Source organism: Phaseolus vulgaris, chromosome 2 (assembly GCF_000499845.2).
Source record: "Phaseolus vulgaris cultivar G19833 chromosome 2, P. vulgaris v2.0, whole genome shotgun sequence".
NCBI lineage: Eukaryota > Viridiplantae > Streptophyta > Magnoliopsida > Fabales > Fabaceae > Phaseolus > Phaseolus vulgaris.
Window position 1 is genome coordinate 30,912,664 of NC_023758.2, and position 20,639 is coordinate 30,933,302.

The 20,639-nt window shown below is 31.7% G+C and overlaps 2 protein-coding genes across 10 annotated transcripts; both read left to right on the forward strand.

Annotated features, from left to right (window-relative positions):
- The first annotated feature begins 3,019 nt into the window (after window positions 1–3,019).
- LOC137811392 (probable serine/threonine-protein kinase SIS8) lies at window positions 3,020–9,854 on the forward strand. Of its 9 annotated transcripts, none has more exons than XM_068613116.1 (17): window positions 3,020–3,699; window positions 4,645–5,068; window positions 5,172–5,267; window positions 5,361–5,465; window positions 5,989–6,009; window positions 6,139–6,262; window positions 6,367–6,552; window positions 6,978–7,018; window positions 7,098–7,166; window positions 7,259–7,359; window positions 7,596–7,674; window positions 7,778–7,876; window positions 7,950–8,018; window positions 8,166–8,215; window positions 8,604–8,685; window positions 9,008–9,102; window positions 9,191–9,854. In XM_068613116.1, the coding sequence occupies exons 1-17, from the start codon at window positions 3,368–3,370 to the stop codon at window positions 9,291–9,293; spliced, it is 2,076 nt and encodes a 691-aa protein (XP_068469217.1). In that variant the 5' UTR covers window positions 3,020–3,367; the 3' UTR covers window positions 9,294–9,854. The 9 variants fall into 9 exon arrangements, 8 of the variants coding, with proteins under 8 accessions (XP_068469217.1, XP_068469220.1, XP_068469219.1 ...); XM_068613119.1 differs by having other exon boundaries at window positions 6,388–6,552; XM_068613118.1 differs by having other exon boundaries at window positions 4,645–5,056.
- Window positions 9,855–15,356: 5,502 nt separating this feature from the next.
- Window positions 15,357–18,645, forward strand: LOC137811393 (protein IQ-DOMAIN 22-like). Its single transcript, XM_068613121.1, has 4 exons — window positions 15,357–15,860; window positions 17,382–17,585; window positions 17,749–17,829; window positions 17,921–18,645. Exons 1-4 carry the CDS (start codon window positions 15,558–15,560, stop codon window positions 18,533–18,535), a joined length of 1,203 nt encoding a protein of 400 aa, XP_068469222.1. The 5' UTR covers window positions 15,357–15,557; the 3' UTR covers window positions 18,536–18,645.
- The last annotated feature ends 1,994 nt before the right edge of the window (window positions 18,646–20,639 follow it).

Genomic DNA, 20,639 nt, shown 5'->3' on the forward strand with positions numbered 1-20,639 from the left:
ATTTCATATCACTAATTGTTACAAAGTAAATAAAAATGTAGTTGATTAAATTTAATAACTCTTACAATTAATTTCAAATTATTTAATTTATCTGAAACTAATAAATTACATATAATTTCAATTTCATTTCTAATGTGATGTTTTTTTAGTTTTCCCCTTTGATCACACGGTAAATAATTACGTTAACGAAATAAAAAAATATTGTATCCTTAAAAAATAATTTTTAAACAACTTTTAACATTAGTATTATTTTAAAACGTTCAAGAAAATTTTAAGCATCACACTCATTCATAGATTAATATAGACAGTTCTTCTTCCATGAATTTCACAAAGTTGAAAAGTAGAAAATGATGACACTTAAACACGAAATATTTTTAGTTTAGCGTGTATTTTTCAAGTCTCGCACATAAGGAAACTGGTGTCCAAATTAATTATTTTTATTGTGTCAGGTATATTTTAAAGTTTTTTGAGTTCTTTAAAAACCTTTTTATTTATTGTCGCTGTTATCGGTGATATGCACCCAAAGACTTCTTTGCACACAATTAAGAATCAATTTTGATTAACACTGATTAACATAGTGCCATTTTTTGAACAGACAATGTATTTATATTTTAAAAAGTGTAATATATAAAAGTAAATGAATTTTTATGGAAAAAAAACTACGTGTACCACTATAAATTGTCATAAAGTGTTACTCCAACCCTGTTTTATTAACAACGTCAATTTAATTTATATAAAAAAGATAAAATTAAAATTTTAAACAAAATTAAATCATTTAAAAGAAATAAAATATAAGGGAAAACATATATAACCCATAATTTATGAGATTGGAGACTCTCGAATATTGACATTTGTAAGTTATTTGTAAAATATGTATTTACATTTCAAAAAATATTTGTTTAATTTTTGATGATTTTGAATGATTTTAATATAATTTTGAAAAAAAAAATACATATAATTTTTTAAAAACTTAAATTTATTATATAAATTTTTATTATGATTAAAAAATAAAAAATAAATTCTTTTAAACCAATTATGATAAACATCTTTATATTAAAAAAATTAAAACATACTTATACACATAAATTTTTATTATCAATTTATATAATTTATAATTATATAATATATAAATTCGTGTTATTATATTTAATATTTTATAAATTATACATATTTTTTATCAATATTCATATTAGTGTAGTATGAATATATCTGTCAATCAATATATCTGTAAATAAGAAATGATAAAATTAACAAATATATCTAGATAGTCTAACTTGCAAGTTACATAAATAACAAGAAAGTTGTTATATATATATATATATATATATATAAAAGCGAAAAGCTGGTGAAGTAAAGACGTCAGCTTCAACTTGCAAGTTGATGGAGAATACGATATTTTTTAGTAATGGAAGTACTGTTGGCCCACCTTAATTGTGATCCTTTAAAGGTAGGTACTTCAATTTCAAACCCTAATTATTTTTTAGGTTTTATTCGAGGTGACAGTCAACATATAGGTATGCTATTGATCAGATGAATGTTAATAAACATTTTTAAATACTAATTTAAAGTAATAGCAGTGGTAAGTAGAATAAAGAAAGATTCAGTGTATTTAAAATAATTTAAAGAATATATGTAATATTTCTTAATTTCTCAATCTGTTTATTAAAACCCAAATCCACAGTACTTTTCTTTCTTCTATTTATGTGATGATTTGAGTTCCTAGTTTGTACCTCATAGATCAGCTAGGGAAGTTTACACGCTGGATCTCTCTCTCTATCTTTTCATCAAACAACGCGTTTGGAGGGGTTGACCTTGTGTTGCCAGAAAATTTAATTTTGTTACGCTTACCCTACAAGCCACTCTCTTTCACTCTACACCTCTCTATCATAGGAAGTTGTAATATACTAAAGAATAAACTTTATTTGTGTTATCACATCATTTCTCTTCAAAAACCATCACTAAAATTAATAATCACATTAACGACTATAATTATTCTTATTACAAGGTCGGTACCTCTCAAAATATTCTTTTAGCTTCTGTCTTCTCATTTTTACAGTTTTTGTATTCGACGTTTTCGTCTGGCAAGTTCTCCAAAAACGGCAGAGTGAAGTATTTGCGAAGGTGTTCCGACGCTCAAGTCAGTCTGAGTATAATATGTAGGTATGTTAGGGATTAGAAGATTACTTTTTGCACATGGTCCCTTCTGATATTTATAGCCTTGTGTTGGACTTCAACTGTTATGTGCTTTCTTTTGGACCCAGACGAAGGTCCATTTGTGTTTTAATAATAATTTATGATTAAAATGACTTAATTATGATTAATCGTAATCTATCATCAGCTTCCACGTTCGTTCGGTCTTACCGACGACCTTTCAGCCTCCCGATAATATAATTATTATATTTATTATAAATTAATTTTATAAAAATTTGGAATCCAAGGCAAACAAGTTCAATTTGAAGAATGATTAAGATTGTAAAGAAGAATCCGAGATAACCAATATATTTTCAAAATATACGAGGACTTTGTGTACTATAAAATCTAGGTTATTAATATTCCTCAATCATATGGATTCCACTGTAAGAACAATTTGATACTGTAAATAATAAAAACAAGTACTTTTCTACTACTTTTTAAATACATATTATATTATAATAAAACAATAATTTATTCAAATATAAAAAATACCCATATGTTCTCTCTGTACTAAAATAATTAAATATTTTACTATCCAATTGAGTGTCAGCAGCATAACATAGCACCCCTTCATTTGCCTCCCGTTCTTATCTCTGCCCCTCTTTTCTATCTGATTCTTTTACAACATGCAGTTATTAGTTTTTACAGATTTTGAGTAAATAATATACCTATTAATTACAGATTATTATTTATAATATTTTATTAATTCATAATTCCACTGTCTCGGTCCTCAGCTTTTAAAATATCTCAGAGGTTGAGTTCTGTCAATTTAATTAATAATATTAAAAAACAATGAAAAAAAATGCAATTCATTATATTTAAAATTGGTCACCCTTGCTTCAGGAAACAGAAGCAAAATAGCAAAAACCAAGTAAGCAATAGGATTTACAAGTTTCCGGTGAGGAAATCGTGGGTGGCGCTAGTGCTGTCCGAACACAAAAAACGAAGCATTCTTTTGTCGAGGCGCAATTGGTGGTATCTTCCGGCAATCCTATAGGAGCGCACACTGGATGGCTACCGTGGCCGGCCACCGACACGTGGCGAAGAGCCTTTAGGCCAAAGCCTCGCATTGGACAGAGACGCAGTTGCAATTAAAACCAATAAAATAAATGAATAAACAAATGGTTTGTGCAGAAGCCAAGCGAGGAACCGGCAAATAAACTAACTGTTGTGTATGCGCATTGCGCACCTCACAACCAGAGTTCTGGCCAATTCAATGAACGGCGGCGAGGAGAGAGAAACTGCAGCGTTCCGAGCTCTGGCGGATCGGTGCCGGAGCCTCGAGGAGAAGCAGGCCAAGCTGAGGGAGGAATTCGATGAGCTACTGCAGAAGAAGCTCACAGTCAGGCACGATAACGATGACAATAACGAGGTCATTGCTGATTCAACAACCCTCGGTTTTCCCTCCGGTTACTTCTTATCCGGAAGTCCCTACGCAACCGTGTTGAAATGCATGGGCCACGCCGTTCACGTCCTCAGAGTTCCCTCCGCCGAGATCGTATACTGGTATAGTTAATACATCGTACACGCTACATTTTTTCTTTGAATCGTTTCTTCTTTCTGGTAATTTATTTAGTCTGAGACTGTTCATGGTGTTATAATTTTTAATGGAACAGTTGAACGCTGTAGAGAGAGATAGTGAATAGGATGTGTGAGAAACTAGTTTCGAGTTTGGTTAGACCTCCGCACGATGTCGTTTAGAGTGCTATTTTGTCGGAAATTGAATGAGTTATTTCGGTTGAAAGTTTATTTGGTATGGTACAGCATGTTTAGAATGATTCATGAGGCGAGTGTTCCGAATTCGGCAATTCCGCAACAAAGCAAATAAGAAAGGTTATGGGAATTACTGTACTCGATCATTTTACAGGATATATTTGAACATGTCAAACTGAGGATGGTGGCGGAAGCCTTGGGGATTGAAATTAGAAGACCCGGTGTGTAAGTCTTCCTTATAAAAAATGACAGAGTGTTCGACATTTTAGTTCTGTGTTGAATTTGGGTATTCTAGTGAGAGTCACATTGACGTTACTAAGGAAAAGAGACATCGTGTTGCATTTTCTTCAATAGTTAGTGGTTGGTAGGCACACTTTGCTTAACAATTGTTAATTGTGTATAGCAAATATGGATCACGCTAACACCTGTTCAGTGAAGTCATATCCGTAAATATGGATCTATGTATTTGGGGTAAAGTAATAGAAACTGATTTGTCATAAAACTAATTGGATCCTGTAGTGTAAAAAATAGCAAATCTAAAGAGATTAATGGTTAGAAATTGGCTTTTGAACCGTCATAACTTATTAGAGACTTGTATGTGCCCTCTCATTCAGTGACAATCAAGTCCAATTTCAGTCAAGATTTCACTTTTTTTTTTTAAATTTCAAAAAAATGACCTCTGCAAACTATTCTTTTGTTTTTAAGATTGCTTTTGAGCCAAACCTATTTCCATTTCAGGAATCAGGCGGCCGAAACTCTGTATGGATGGAAAGACTACGAAATCATTGGCCAAAGAGTAGCTAAAGTCCTAATTGCTGAGGACAATTACGCATCTCTACAAAAAATTCTGGAAAGGGTGGTTTCAGGAGTTCCATGGTCTGGGAAGTTTCCTTTCAAGAAGAAATCTGGTGAAGTAATTATGGCATTAGTAACAAAAACTCCTCTTTATGAGGATGGTGAGCTTGTTGGTGTTATAACTGTTTCAAGTGATGCGGCTATAGTAAAATCTACAAATTCAGAAAATCGAACATACAAATCTGGTAACAATAGCCAATCTGGAGTACAGAGGTTAAACTTTAAAAGAATTCAGTGGCCTCCACGACCAACGATTGCACCAATGCCACAGATTGCTTCATCTGTTTCCAATCTGGTTCTCATTAGTGTGATCTTTTATTATATAACTTCATTTTTTATTTATTTATTTTGGTTTCTTTTTATCATTTGCGTGAGTTAAGTTATAGAACCCTATTTTTTACATCTACCAGGCATCAAAGCTTCTCCCACTGCTGCATATTACTGATGACACAGTTTCCGGGAACACTTCAACAGGTGATGAAAAGCTAGAGAAGCGTGACATATATGTATGTTTCTGTTCATCTCGAGGATGTAGTATCTGGGAAGGTATTTAATCATGAGAATATTTTAAGTTTTCGTCCCCTAATTTCGAATTTCAGGAAACAAAACCTCATTCCAGACATCTCCGTAAAGGAAACACAATTGTCACAGAGGCCTCCGAGAAGAATGAGTCTACAGCAGAATTTGGTCAACCTTCTAAAATTGTAAATAAATCTTAGTTTCCCTTTTATTAGATGCTCTAATTGCCTAGTTTGTGCTATAAATGAATATCAGGAATACAGAAATTTAGTAAGACACTGTTTGTATTGATAAAGTGATACTTCATCTAAAATCATAAATTTGGAGGCTGAACCTTTGTAGGCCACTATGAAGCTTAGATCCCAAATCAATGCCATTTAAGTATATGCTAGCAGAAACTGAGAATATATACCCCAGGCCCATATGAATCTGTAAATTATGCATTGGTTTGATCTATAGTACGTAATATTTGTTTAAAAAATTGTGTTTGTGAACCTTTCTGGGCACTTATGAAGCTTAGATACCAAACTTACGCAATTATTTAGCAGAATCTAAGAATATGCTGGAGGTCCATTTGACTCTGTAAAGGCTGCATTGGTTTGACCTGTAGTACATAATATTTTTTTAAAAATTGTGTGCTATGAAACTTCCGTGTAACTTTTTATCCATTTAAGATATGTGATCCTCTCTATGATTAAATCACTTCAGGCAGCCAAGCTTCAAACTGGGGTACGTGCAAAATATGGAAAGGATAATGGAAATATAAAAAATAATTGTACAGATGATAATTCAGGAAGCAATAGAATGAATTATGAAAATGTTTCATCTGGAGGCTTAGTGGCATTAAATCGATATCAGGATGTTGTTAATGGAGCAGACAAAGAACAAAATCTTCAAAAATGTAATTCTTCACCTGCAATGAAGAGAGCAGATACAACAGCCTGTGCGTGTAGAGCTTCCACTGTTTCCAAAGATTATTCTGGTAAGCCTTTCACTGGGGAGTGGTGTGAATGTTTTGATTCTCCCATTCCCCATACCCACTGTTAAGATTACACTGTCTATTTGATCACAAGAAAATGGAACCAGAGGCTACGACTATGGTGACAGGAGATGAAGTGCAAAAGCAGCAAGAAGGGTCGCAACTGCCAAGTTTGAGGGAGAGTATAGACAAGCATGAAAGTTTGTCTAGCACAGGGGATAATGAGTCAAACTCTGTTTCAGAGTGTGAAATCCATTGGGAAGAACTTCAATTAAGAGAGCAGATTGGACAAGGTAATTAATTCTATTATTATGCATTTTATAGTTCCTCTATGTCGAGGAGTTGAAAGGCTAAAATGCTTTTATTTGTAAATAGCGGCATAAGTTTGGCAAACAAAAAATATATGGAGCAGTCTCAAAATAATATCAATATAATTTTTCCCCTCTTAAATCTAATGGCCTATAATCCTTTATGCCAGAAGTAAAATCAATCTTTTTGAAATTCAGTGTCTAATCGGTGATGAATTGTAATGAAGAAGTAACAAAAAATATTTGCCTCAAACATCTCAAGGTAGGACAAGAAATTTCTAATGGATTTCTTTTCAAATAATTAGGTTGATCTACCTGTATCTTTCTTATAGTAGATCTTGAAATGTTTCTGAATATTCCTATTTCAACTAATGACTGCTGACATAGTTATGTTATACTGTATCGTGTAGGTTCTTATGCAATAGTTTATCATGGAATTTGGAATGGATCGGTATAAAATATCATATTCTTCTATTTTTAATAATAGTATTGACTAGCCATCTGTTCTAAAAACTTATTTTCTTTTTCAGGATGTTGCAGCCAAGGTTTATTTTGGGAACGGATACACAGAGGAGACTTTACAGGACTACAGAAAAGAGGTTTCTCTCTCTCTCTCTCTCTCTCTCTCTCTGTGTGTGTCTTGCTTTAGATAGAAAGCAACTGATCCATGAATCCTGTGTGTATACTTCAGATTGATATAATGAAGAGATTGAGACACCCTAATGTATTACTTTTCATGGGAGCAGTATATTCACCGGAAAGGCTTGCCATTGTTACAGAGTTATTACCTAGGTAAGATTTTTGACATCATCATCTTTGAGCTTATTAAAGGAGTTGCACTGTGTGTAGAAGCACATAAAATATCATGCATGAAGTATCTGTTATATTTTTATGACATTAGGTAATAGATCTGTGCATTAGTGAATATGAATATCTCACCCACGGTGCACACAAAATCCCCATTTACATTTTTTTTGTATGCAAACTATAGGAATCATCTTAAATTGATTCTATATTTTGCACGGTAGGGGAAGCCTTTTCAAAAATCTACATAGGAACAATCAGACATTAGACATCAGAAGACGTCTAAGGATGGCTCTTGATGTAGTGCGTGTCCTCTCCCTCTTCACATACAAATGTTGAGAGCAAGCCGGTGGCTTGTTGAACCTTCATTTTGTAATTTTCTAAACCACATTGTTGTTCATTTCAGGCTAAAGGAATGAATTATCTTCATCACAGAAATCCTCCAATTGTGCATAGAGATCTGAAGTCTTCCAACCTGCTTGTAGATAAAAACTGGACTGTAAAGGTGATCAATGCTTGAAAATGCTTTTAGTGGTCCTAGGATGGTTAATTATAATGAGTTTTGATTTTTTTCTTAGGTTGGAGATTTTGGCCTGTCTAGGTTGAAGGATGCAACATTATTGAATACGAAATCTGGGAGAGGCACCGTAATGACATCACTCGCTTTTTTCACTTTTTAAATATGAACTTTCTGACCTGAACAGCAAGCAACTGTAAAATCTTTAGTTTGTTTGTAGTGAATGAAGTTTTATTTATGTATCTTGCTAACAATCATATTTTCTGTTAAAATGCAGCCTCAATGGATGGCCCCTGAAGTGCTTAGAAATGAACCTTCAAATGAGAAGTAATTTCTTCTAGCCGTGACTTAACAGATTGCGTTCAGCCTGGAATTTTCTGGAAACTTTGAAAAATGGAGAACATGTTCTGAACACTGATTTTTTCCAAAAAGTTCTCCAAATTGTCATTTTCTGTAATCATTTGCTAACTAGCCCTGATGATCTTGAGGAATTGTTAAATCAGCTTTCAATGTCCTATGTTTAAGATCTTTGATTAGAAACTTCTATATGGCTGCATATTGAGTGTTTTCAATGACTTTCCCACCTTGTCCAGTTTCCAAAAATATCGCTAGTTTGGAAGTTATTTAGTTCTTGCAAATAGTGCCTAGATCCTATTAAATTGGTAATGCACTTTGATGCTTCGGAAGTAATGAATTTCTTTCATTTTTTAAACAGGTCTGATGTGTTCAGTTTTGGTGTCATCCTCTGGGAACTAATGACTCATTCGATTCCGTGGAAAAATTTGAATTCCTTACAGGTCTCTCTCTCCCCGACACACATGTAGTAACTACAAACTCGTCTGTACAACTAGTCTACTGTAGTGATAGCTTTAACTAATAGTGCTGCTAACTAACACATCTCCTCACACCACTTTGATTAACCAATTTCCGAACTTTACAATTTACCTAACAATTTTAATTAACGATACATACTTATGGTTAAGTATATATAGTTTGTTAGTAAATCTGTTTAACAATTGATTAATTAAAGTAACAAGTGTAAGCAGCATTATTCATCTTAAAAGTAGAGAAATCTAAACACTGGGAATTTTTTTATAACCATTGTATTTCACTTGAAAGGTTGTTGGAGTCGTAGGCTTTGTGGACAGACGACTGGACCTTCCGGATGACCTTGATCCCTATGTTGCCTCAATCATCAATGATTGCTGGCGAAGGTGCTTCTACACACCCATTTCAGTTTTAATATGATAGAGATTGCCTTCTTGGTTCTAACTCAGGTTTACTTGTGTTAAATGGGAGCAGTGATCCAGAGAAACGCCCATCATTTGAAGAGCTGATCCAGAGAACGTTGTTCCTTGTCAACAGAGTAACAGCAGTGTCAATTAGGAGAATTGCAGAATCCTAAACGTGTTATATGGTTTGGGTTTGGCATTTGCTTTCTCAAAATATATTTGTTAAAAACAGATTATGAGAAGCACCAGCCAACAAATTGGGTGGGAAATGACAAACCAACATTCTTCCTTCCGAAAGTAGTAGAAACAACTCGAGAGAGAAACGGAAGAGGTGAGAGTAGTGGGGGATAAAAATGCTCGTAAAATAATCTGTTTCAAGTCTCTGTAGGTATCGAATTCCATGTGCAGTAGTAGATAGATATAATATAAGTTACTGGAGGTGAAGCTGATCCATGACGTTCGCCTTCTGTGAGGAATGGTTACTGAATAGTGAAGAATAAGTTCCATTTTTGGGCGAGCATTAGAGTTGAATCCTTCTTCGTTGTTGGATTTGACTCCAGATCCTTAATGTATTGGACCCTTTAAACTCCATATAACGACTAACAAAAAAACGATGCATCAGTTAAGAGAGGGATAAATAAAGTATCCTCAACCTTCAACAAAAACCAACCATATTACATGTATAATTTATATATATAAGCAATTCATAAATTTATTAAAATTTATTTTCTTAATTATTTAATGAGAAATTATGTGTGAGAACTCCTTCATTTTAACATTCTATTGATAACTATAACTATTTTTCTCTTTTTACATCATAGTAGTATTTCTCTCTTCTATCTTTTTATTTCTTTAATAGTATGGTCCCTGTGCTATTACAGAAATCAAAATGGAAGTACAAAGAACTAACTAGAGTGTACTTAGAATCTCCCATGTCGTTGTGTAAAATTAAAATAAAAGAAGGGAAATAATTGTGGTTCTCACATTTCAATTTCCTTACTCTAAAGAATATATTTTCAAGTGTTAACGTTTGCCACTATTTATAATTGATTTTTTTAATAGGTAATGAAAAGTAATAAACTCCCGTATTTAAAACAATTGCTTATTTTTCTTTTTAATATTTTTCTCAAATCAAAAACGCATTTTTCTCTTTCTTATTTGTTTTAGAAAGAAGTTTATTATGTGTTTTGGGTATTTAGTCTTTACCTTCTTCTTTTTCAATTATTATTTTTTAATATAATATTTTTTTTTTATTTCTTACTCATTATTATTATTAGACATTGTTTTTAGTCTCTATTGAATATATTTATTATTAATTATATCTCTTTAATCTCATGATTTGTGTTTAAGATAGTTTAAATGGCTTAGTAGTATTGTAAGTATTAACCTATTAAATGAATTTAATTATCGTATTTTATTTTTATGGGTCAGTCGTGGATGATCTCCTAAGTTCAAGATGGTACGCAACTCCCAACATCAAGTTGAGTAAGCAAAAAGGTTTATTAAGTGAAAAACACTGAAAATAAATTATCTTAAGAAGTGGATTGTAAACAAATGTTGTCAAAGTTAGATTGGTATTTGTAGTGCTCGATAAGGTTTGTTCTGTCAATATCATTAGTTAAAGTCGATTTTTTTTACCACCTAACAAGGTCGATCTTTTATTTATACAGCTTGATAAGGTTGGTTGTAGATGCTGCCTAATGAAGTTTGAAATTTAAAAGACAATTCTAATCATTTCCCTCAAACATGCTTAATCGCAGGTATGTTGAATGCCGATTTTTTCTTTATTTAGTGACAACGATTTTGATGAAACTCGAGCAACATGCTAGCCCGTTCTTCTATAGTTTCGAATCCAAAAAGTTTTTCACGGTCGCATACTTAGCATATACGACACTCTCATCCATAACATGTTCTATCAATACCTAGGAAATTGTCAGATCCACTTCAAGCTCATCACTAGTGACTGGAGGCAGTTGCTAGCAAAGATTCCTTGCTTTTATGAGCACCATTAGAGATAAGACAATGTTGGAGATTAATTTTATGAAAACGTTTCTATTAGACGTGAACTTGGGATTAGATTTTCGTTGATGTTAGCAATTATATCCTGCAATGGAGGGGTGTTTGTGGCATTTGTGATGAGTCTTACAATTGGTTATTTTTTATTCAAAGATAGAAGAACATGATGTGAATGAAAATTCTACCTACGTCCTATTTTACGAGAGTGGTAAAAGTTTTAAATAACTCAAAAGTGTCTAAAAATATTGGAATTCTAAATCCTAGTATTTAGTCTATTCCTTTTCCTTTTTCAATTGTTCTTTTTATATAATATTTACTCATTTCTCACTCTTTATTTATGATTCATATAAGACACTATTTTTAATCTCTAATTATTATAACATCTCTTTAATTCCATTATTCATATTAAAATAATTTAAATATCTCGTTAGTATTAATGAGACTTACCTATTAAATAAGTTTAATATTACATCTTACTTTTTGATTTTCAATTACGAGTAATCCCTAAATATGGCCGTATGAATTAACACAGTGATTATGTATTTTACATGTATACCTTATGGAAACAATTCATAGTGAGAAATCTATATTTGATTTCTATGGTGCAATTTTTTTTAATCAACTATAATTAAAATATCCGTCTCACATTAATAAAAATAAAAATAAAGTGTTTGTTAATCATTGTTATCTAGATAACTATTGAAAATGTTTTTTTTCTTCTTTATTTTCTCTCCAACCTTAATAAATGACATCAAATACTTACACTTTCATACACGAGAAAACTAGAGTAAAGATTGATAATAGAAGGAAAAGGATAAAAAAAATATTCCTTCCTTTGTTTGGAAGGACACTTTGTAGGAAAGAAAAATATAAGTACAGGTCCTCAATAAATAAATATATATATATATATATATATATTTCTTTTGAATTTGGAGAGATTGAGAGAAATGTTATATACATACCAAAATGAAAATGCAGTTATTTATTTATCATTCATATACTTTTATTTATAATGTATTTTCATTTTTATATATTCGTGTAAAAAGATACAATTAAACAAGTTAAAAGATCATTTTTACTTTTAATTCATTTTCTTAATTTTTTTTTCTTTAATCAAACGCAGCAGTGTCTGTTAATTTTTAGTTAGATAAATTTGATTTTGATGGAATTAACCTAAAACAGTTGAATGTGACATTTTTTTTATGTTAATAACAGGTATAAAAGTTATTGTTACAGAAGCATATATTTATTTAACTTTATTTGGAATGCAGACACCTAGGGTGGGTGCTACACACTTCAAATAGACCCTATTACTGAAAAGCTTGCAATTGCAGAGTTCAAATTGTTGTTCTCATCTTCATTTCATAAATGCGTACGATCAATATTAAAAAACATATTATCAGTACGAACAAGCATCATAAAATGTATCTTCTCTATGCTAATATTAACATATGTGGAAATTCTTTCTTCAATACTAAACTAAGATAGTACACCACTCTCTTTTATTGTTTAGGAGCCAATAAGATATTTGATTTTAAAAAAATTAAAGAAGAATTAAAGAAGAATCGAAAAGATAGTAAAAAAATTATTTCATCAAATTTTAAAAAATCTAAAATACTTGTCATGTTTTAATTTTACATGTAAATTTATTATTATTTATTAATAAATATTTACATAAGAAGAGTGAAACTATAATTGTCAAAAATAAAAAATAAGAATTAGAGTGAAAAAATGTGATTTAACAGAGTTTTTTTTTTTATCGCATTTGAGAATAACAAACACATTTTTTTTTATTTTTGTATTATTTTTGTCTTGTTATGTAACCCTAAACTATTATGGTTGATTTCCCGTTAAATTCTAAAGTTTTGATGAATAAAAGTTTTATTTTTATATAAATGTCACTTTTAATATTGTGCGTACTTTATTAATTGTAAAATTAAAATAATTACTAAATTTGTGGGGAAAAACACAATAAAATCTGAACTGTGTTAATAATAATATGGTTATAATCAACATATAACCACGTCACTTAAGCATCTAATCAAATATTCAAATGTCTAAAGAAACATTTATATAAAAAACGTTCTTGAAATGGATTTTAATATGTTTATAAATTGGGTTTTGATTTTTTTTATTAGCCAAAGATAATTGTAGAAAATAATAAAATAAAAGTAGAGGCTAATAAACCCTGGTGAATATCAAAAGACAATCCAAAAACGTGTAGCTGTCGGTTAGATACGTTGACTGAGTAACACAATTGGTCCAATTTTGAAAAGCGAGTCTCATTTTGAAGCTTCTCCTCACAGAGAAAAGGTACATAAAGTGTTCATGTCTGCATGTGGTCACAATCTATTTGACCATGTCAATTCACACTTCAAAAGTCTACATTTCCAACCACCACTTTCATCAAACAAAAAAATATTGAGACCATTTCATAATAAAATATTTCTATTCAATTTCTTCTATTTTAAATTGAATGTGAAATTGTGGAGAAGGAACTAGAAAACGAATATGTAGCATATTTCGAAATTCGTCGGATTCAACGTAATATAAGAGTGACAACAACGTTGTTGTTTGAACTCATTCTCTTAAAACGTGTAATTTTACGTTAAACATAAACAAAACGCAAATCCATATGCATATAAACTCAATGGAAATTAAAAAAAATGCGATAATAATTTATCCACTGTTTAACATATCTTGGTGTTTATATGCTTGGATCACCAACCCCCATTCTCATTCATGTGATGCCTCTTTTCATTCAATTACAACACTGCCCCATCATTATATAATGTTAATATACACACATATATATATTTGAACCTTCATAACAAATTTTAGCTAAAATATCTTTATTTAGTACTTTCATGAAGTGTGAGGGTATATTTTAAATTTTGAAAATTTAAAACATCAATTATTTTTTGAAACAGAAAAATAAAAAAGTAGAAAGGATTACTTTATAAATATAAGTAAAAATAAAAATGTTTATCGTCTTGAGATATAAAATGTATTTGTTACGTACAGTATCAAAATAAATATATTACTTTATAAAATATTTAATAAAAAAACATGTTTATCTTGAAACATCTACATTTCAAGGTTTTCCTTTACCTAGGTTAACGACATTATACATTAAACAAAGTATGTTCAATAAAAAAAACCTAATTGATAATAAAGTGAATGGTTAAATAAGTCTTTCTTTATAATGTCAAACTATTATTTTTATTTTTATTATCATAAACTTGAAGTATAAACTCAAACTACATTCAACATCATTTATCTATTTATCTGAGTTGTGTTTGGAATGAAAAATAATAAAATTTTAAATGAGATAAAATAATTGTTATTATTTAAAATATGAACATAATTGGGATGTCAAATTGTATAATAATATCTAACATAAAAATTTTTATTTAAAAAAAATTATGAAATGTGAGTCTAGTCAAGTTTACTCCATCTCTAATTTGTGATTAGAGACTTTTTATACTACTCACAAAATTTATTTTATATTTTCAAACTTTGCAATCAAATTTTTTATTTTATATTTCCAAACTTTGCAATCAAATTTTCTATATGTATGTTGAGTTAAATAAATGCATATCCGTATTCACTTTCTTTTCAAGCTATTTTGAATAATTTATATTTTTCACTTCCTAAACAAGAATCAAAGGCTTCAAATGTGAAACCAGATTAATAATACGTAACCAACATGGATCAAACTTCCTTACATAATCAATAAGAGTATAAAGCAGTTAGTTGGAACAGTTTAGGGAAAATTGAAAAATTAATAAATGTTACAGATCAATCTATAAACTAGTCAAACTTGAATTCAGAACTCACCTCCTTTCACGTTATTTTATCATCCATGTATTTAACAATTTTATTTTTAAAGATATTTGTTTCACTAAATATAAATAAAAAGGTATTTAACTAAGAATAAGAATACTTGATTGTTAGATTTAATCATCAATCGTTTTGGTCAAATTGTAAATGAAAAAACTATTGTGGAAAAAGATAAAATTGATTAATGTATACGGAAATTTATTATTTAAGAATCACGTTTTCTAAAAAAATTACAAGACTCACAATTTCTATTGCTTTTCTTTGCTATATTTCCCAGTCCTTAATTTTCTACGAGCTTTCTTTCACTGGAATACACGTGTGAGTGTGTCTAATAGACTCGATTCTACAGAAAAGAAAAGAAAAAGGATTTAATGCACACTCATTATGTTAGTTCGCTCCAAACGAGTCCTTACTATGTTACTCTCTGTTTTCTTCACAGTTTGCTTACACAAAAAGCCACCTTCACTCTCTCTTTCTTTCGCAAACTCACTTCCAACTTCTAACTCCTTTTCTTCCACAAACGCATCTTCAAAACCCAAACCATTTCGTTAATGGTTTTTTTCTTCTAGACCCAGTTAATGGGTAAGGCATCCAAATGGTTTCGCGGCCTTTTCGGTTTCAAAAGGCAAGACTCGCCGTCCGCCGCCGCTCCCAAACCGCCCAAGGAGAAACGGCGGTGGAGCTTCGTCAAGTCCTACCGAGAAAAGGACCATTCCGCCGTCAACCACCACGCACCACCCACCAGCGGAGGCCATTCCTCGGGACACGTGGAAAGCGCTGATCCCAACCTCGCACCACTCGCCGCTGTCACCGTCGTCGGAGGCGTTTCTCGAGAAGAATGGGCAGCTGTTAAGATTCAGGCCGCGTTTCGAGGCTCTTTGGTTCGTACGATCATTCTATATATTATTCTCATATTCTTCTAATTATTGTTCTTTTTTACATTAACGAAAATAGTTACCTACATTCGAGTAGGTGTATCATCTTGCACGAGGTTGTTTTAACATAATCAGTGTTTATGGTTAGCTTCTATAAAGTGAAGTGTTTTATGAATTTTCACAAAAGTTAAATAAGTTTCCGTATTTGTTTGTCCTTATGTTTATGGGGTGGTGGTGAAAGGAGGTTTTAGTTTAATAAGGAAAAAATATGAAGGATCCTGGAAGATGGGTGGGTGAAAAGCGAAAATAGGGAGTGTCGTCCTATGTTTGCAGATTTGGCTTATCTGTGAGACGGTGTCTTGTTTTGTGAAGGCTTTTGTAGGAGGTTCTGTTTTAAAATTGTGGTCTGAAACAATTTCCTGCGAAACATAATTTCTTGCTCTGAATGAACATTAATGAATGAACATTAATTACGACCGATTAATCTGTTTGGGTGACAGCTACTAACGCGTATCGAGGTGCGTCCTGCGTCACCATCTCCCTCTTTCTCTTCCCTCCGTGTTGCCCTTTTCACCATTAATGTCATCTTGCTTTTCACTCTCTTCACACACGCAGAGCAACGTAAAGTGTATTATAAAGTTGATTGGTATGATTAGTTCGGTTTAATTAACACACTGGAAGAAAAAATTATGTCATTCATTTTAAATATTTATTAGAACGATTAATTAAATATATTTCAGAAAAGAAAATCAATGGATCATATGAATCTTATAAAAAAAAGTCTAATTTTTCGTTGCACTGTCCATGATGCTACAATTTTATTTATGTTTTGGAAGTAACTTTTATGAAGAATTGGTAACTTAGTTGTGTTTTGGGAGTAACTTTTATGAAGAACTGGTAACGCTGGTACTTTGTTGTAATGATAGATTCGCAGATTAAATGTAGATTGTAGAAGGATTTAATCAGGTGTTGGGCTGTGAAACTGATTTGAAAACTCAAGTACAGTACTTTTTTCTTTTGTCTGGTAAAGGAATGATCCTTGGCTTGTGTCTTGGTTTTGTGGGGACAGATGCAAATGTAAAAGGAGCCCCGCCACCCTGTAATGTAAGATACGTTTGTTTTTGCCTGGGACAGACATTGATGACTTTTTCAGCTCATTAAACTTCCATTTCATCACAACACTATTAATACCACAACACGACGCTGCAGACACACTTCAATAATGCTGATAAATACTTTTCCCTTGCTTACACCTCACACACCATCAATGCACCTTCTCATCAAAACTTATTCATGTCTTTTTTTTTTCCCTTCTTCCCAAAAAGTTGACATGATCTTAATTTTTTAATCCTGGGAAAAGAGTAATGATAAACGTTACATAGTTTAATGAAAATATAATATAGTGATATTTACACTAATGAAAGATTAAACGTGGTATCTTTGTGAGTTTCTGTGACCCTGAATGAACCTGGGTGAAATGAAAGGTGAAATTGAGATATTAATGGTGTTTGATGTTGAAATTTGTAGGCAAGGAAAGCCCTTGGAGCGTTAAAAGGATTGGTGAAGCTTCAGGCATTGGTGAGGGGTGAGATTGAGAGGAAGCGCACGTCAGAATGGCTGCAAAGAGTACAAACACTCTTACGTGTTCAGGCCCAATTCCGTGCTGGGCGGGCCCAAATTTTGCACGGCCCATATTGGAATGCAAACTCATCCACTCCCCTCCTCCATGTGGTAACCATCTTCAATTCCTCTCACTTTTATTGCCTTTAAATGAGTTACACAGATACAAATTCTTACCTACATATTCATTGGATAATCAACTAAATTTTTCGATCAAATTAATGATGCTGTGGCAATACAAATACATTACCCTTAGAATGTTTTCCATTCACAGAGTCCAGCAAAACCAGACAAATTTGAAAGCCCCATCAGATCCGAGAGCATGAAATATGATCACTCACCATCATTACTCAAGGTATTTATTTATTTATTTATTTATTTACCTCTTCTGTGCATGATTGAATTCTTTAGTGAGTGAACTTATGGAAACATTCCTATGAGTGCAGAGAAACAGCTCAAAATCCCGCATGCAAATCAATGAATCATGGCATCAACGAAGATCGTGGTCAAGAGGTTGTAGCCTGGACGAAGAAAGATGTTTCAGGATGCTAGAAAATGATTCTGTAAAACCACAGATGACAACATCAAAGGGTAGAAACCAGTTTTACTCCCCAAGCCATGGTTTGGTCTGTGAAGTTGAGTCTTACAGCCCTCTGAAAATGAAGGAGGAGGTTGAGGAGAACTCATGGTGTGGTGGTGAGAATAGTCCTCGTACTTTGTCTGCCTCTTCTAGAAATGGTGGGTCCAAAAGAAGCCCTTTTACTCCTAGCAAGAGTGATGGGTCAAAGAGCCATGGAAGTGGTTATTCTGAACCTGAGTATCCGAGTTACATGGCATACACTGAATCCTCAATGGCAAAGGTAAGATCCGCGAGTGCTCCAAAGCAGAGGCCCCAATATGAGAGGTCTAGTTCTTCTTCTAACAGATACTCGGTTCATGATCATGGATTTGGTGACTCGAAATTCGCCACGCAAAGGCTTGCTGCATTACACGCAAACTTCACTAACAAAGCTTACCCTGGTTCTGCTCGTTTGGATAGGCATAAATACTCACATACGTAAATACATGTTTGTTATTTTCAATGTTTTAGAGTCATATGTTGACCATCATGTACTAGACTATAACATTATAACTTTAAATGAAAAATAATGAAAATTGAGCAATTTTAAAATTGTAGTTATCATATCACATAAATTGATCAGTTCCATCCAAGACGGTTTCTTCGTGCACTTTTTTTGTAATATTTTGGATTTTTTTTTAATATTTTGGATTATTTAATTCAGAAGTTTTTTTTCAAATTTGTAATTAGTTTTTGAATTATGTAATTCGTAGGTTTTTATATTAGAAGTCTTTTCTAATATAAGATTAGTTTTTGGATTATGTAATCTGAAATTTTTTTTTCAGATGTGTGATTGGTTTTTTGATTATATAATATGAAAGTCTTTTTTTATATGTGTGATTAGTTTTCGAATTACATAATTTAATTTTTTAAATTTGATAGTAATATAGAATCCGAAATATCATATTTTGAATTAGTTGAATATGAGATTAATTCAAAATATATATAATTTCTTAAAATTGCTTCTGAATTTTATAAATCTATATGAGTGACAAAAAAAAGATAAAAGGATATTTTTAAGTTTTTGTATTGGATGGTGCAACAACATATGGAGTTATGGAGGTGCAGAAAGTAGCAGTCTTCATTGAATTGCAGAACATTTTTGATGTTTTTATCTACCTATTTAGATACCTTTACAATTTCGTCACCTATTTGGGCTTTATTCAGGAAAATGTATGTACAAGCGTACATTAGTATATCTTCATTCATTGCATCTCATGCTTTCAGACAAAGGACACCCTCTACACACCTTGTTTATTTCTTCAAGATATTATAAAAACAAGGCAAAAACAATTTTGACTCCTCTGCTAATGAAGGTTGAAATTTAAAAAGGAAATTAATAAAGCTGGCATAATTTTATTTGACATATAAAAGTAAAATATATGAGAAGTTCAATATTCAGTTTTTGACAATACAAATGTATGAGAAATAGAGAGGAAATAAGTTGTCTAATTTTATATGAAATACAAATATAACATAGTATTACTATTGTGTTAATTTGTTAAGTGTTTTTTTTTTATCATGATGAGGTTATTTTTTTTTGTTTTTACTAAAATGGGGTCCGTTTAAAAAAAATTACAAATTTAGGCAAGTCGTGCCTAATTGGGACGACTTCATATGCAATTAGGCACGACTTCTGCCATATCATACTAAAGTCGTGTCAACTTGGTACGACTTCTGTCCTGTCATACTGAAGTCGTGCTAACTTGACACGACTTCTGCCACGTCATAATTTTTTTTATTTTATTTTATTTTATTTTTAATTTTATTGTTTATATATTGGGTAGTAAGTTATGTAATGTTAACAATTAATTTCTTCTCATCATTACGTGTTCTGTAAAATCATTACTTCTCAAGCTATTTATTTTTCAAATTCATAACAATAATTCTCTATTTATTTTCCAAATATAATAATTTTTCATTTATCTATTTATTTCCAAATTCAATAACAATTTTCTTCATTTTTTAATTAATCAAATAATCAAGTTATTGTATTACATTACCGTCAAACATGATCCATACATGATTATCTAATTTTTTATTCCTTAAAACTAACACTCTTAGAAAATTATGTATCAAATTAATTTTTAACATTACATAACTTACTATCCAATATATAAACAATAATTTTTTTTTCTAAAAAAAATGACGTGGCAGAAGTCGTGCCAACTTGGCACGACTTTTGTATGACAAGGCAGAAGTCGTGCCAAGTTGGCATGACTTCAATATGACGGGGCAGAAGTCGTGCCAAGTTGACACGACTTCAGTATGACATGGCAGAAGTCGTGCCTAATTGGAACGATTTCTGCATATGAAGTCGTGCCGAATTGGCACGACTTGTCTAAATTTGTAATTTTTTTTAAACGGACTCCATTTTGGTAAAAACAAAAAAAAATAACCCCATCATGGTCAAAAAACCTTGTTAACTTCTCTTTTATATCACTGGTAAAAGTTGTCGAGAATTTCATGTTTCTCATGAGATGAATTCTATTTTCTAATTGTACCGGTGGAGTCTGTATGACACTTGGAGTTTCGACACTTGGTTA

What these genes read in the sequence shown, in the direction of transcription:
- LOC137811393 (XM_068613121.1), top strand. Translation starts at nt 15,558, where the DNA reads ATGGGTAAGGCATCCAAATGGTTTCGCGGCCTTTTCGGTTTCAAAAGG. An exon ending in CCGCGTTTCGAGGCTCTTTG is followed by an intron (nt 15,861 to 17,381) that starts GTTCGTACGATC and finishes TGAAATTTGTAG; the next exon opens with GCAAGGAAAGCCCTTGGAGC. An exon ending in CCACTCCCCTCCTCCATGTG is followed by an intron (nt 17,586 to 17,748) that starts GTAACCATCTTC and finishes TTCCATTCACAG; the next exon opens with AGTCCAGCAAAACCAGACAA.
- LOC137811392 (XM_068613112.1), top strand. Translation starts at nt 3,368, where the DNA reads ATGCGCATTGCGCACCTCACAACCAGAGTTCTGGCCAATTCAATGAAC. An exon ending in GTTACAGAGTTATTACCTAG is followed by an intron (nt 7,360 to 7,595) that starts GTAAGATTTTTG and finishes TTTGCACGGTAG; the next exon opens with GGGAAGCCTTTTCAAAAATC. An exon ending in ATAAAAACTGGACTGTAAAG is followed by an intron (nt 7,877 to 7,949) that starts GTGATCAATGCT and finishes TTTTTTTCTTAG; the next exon opens with GTTGGAGATTTTGGCCTGTC.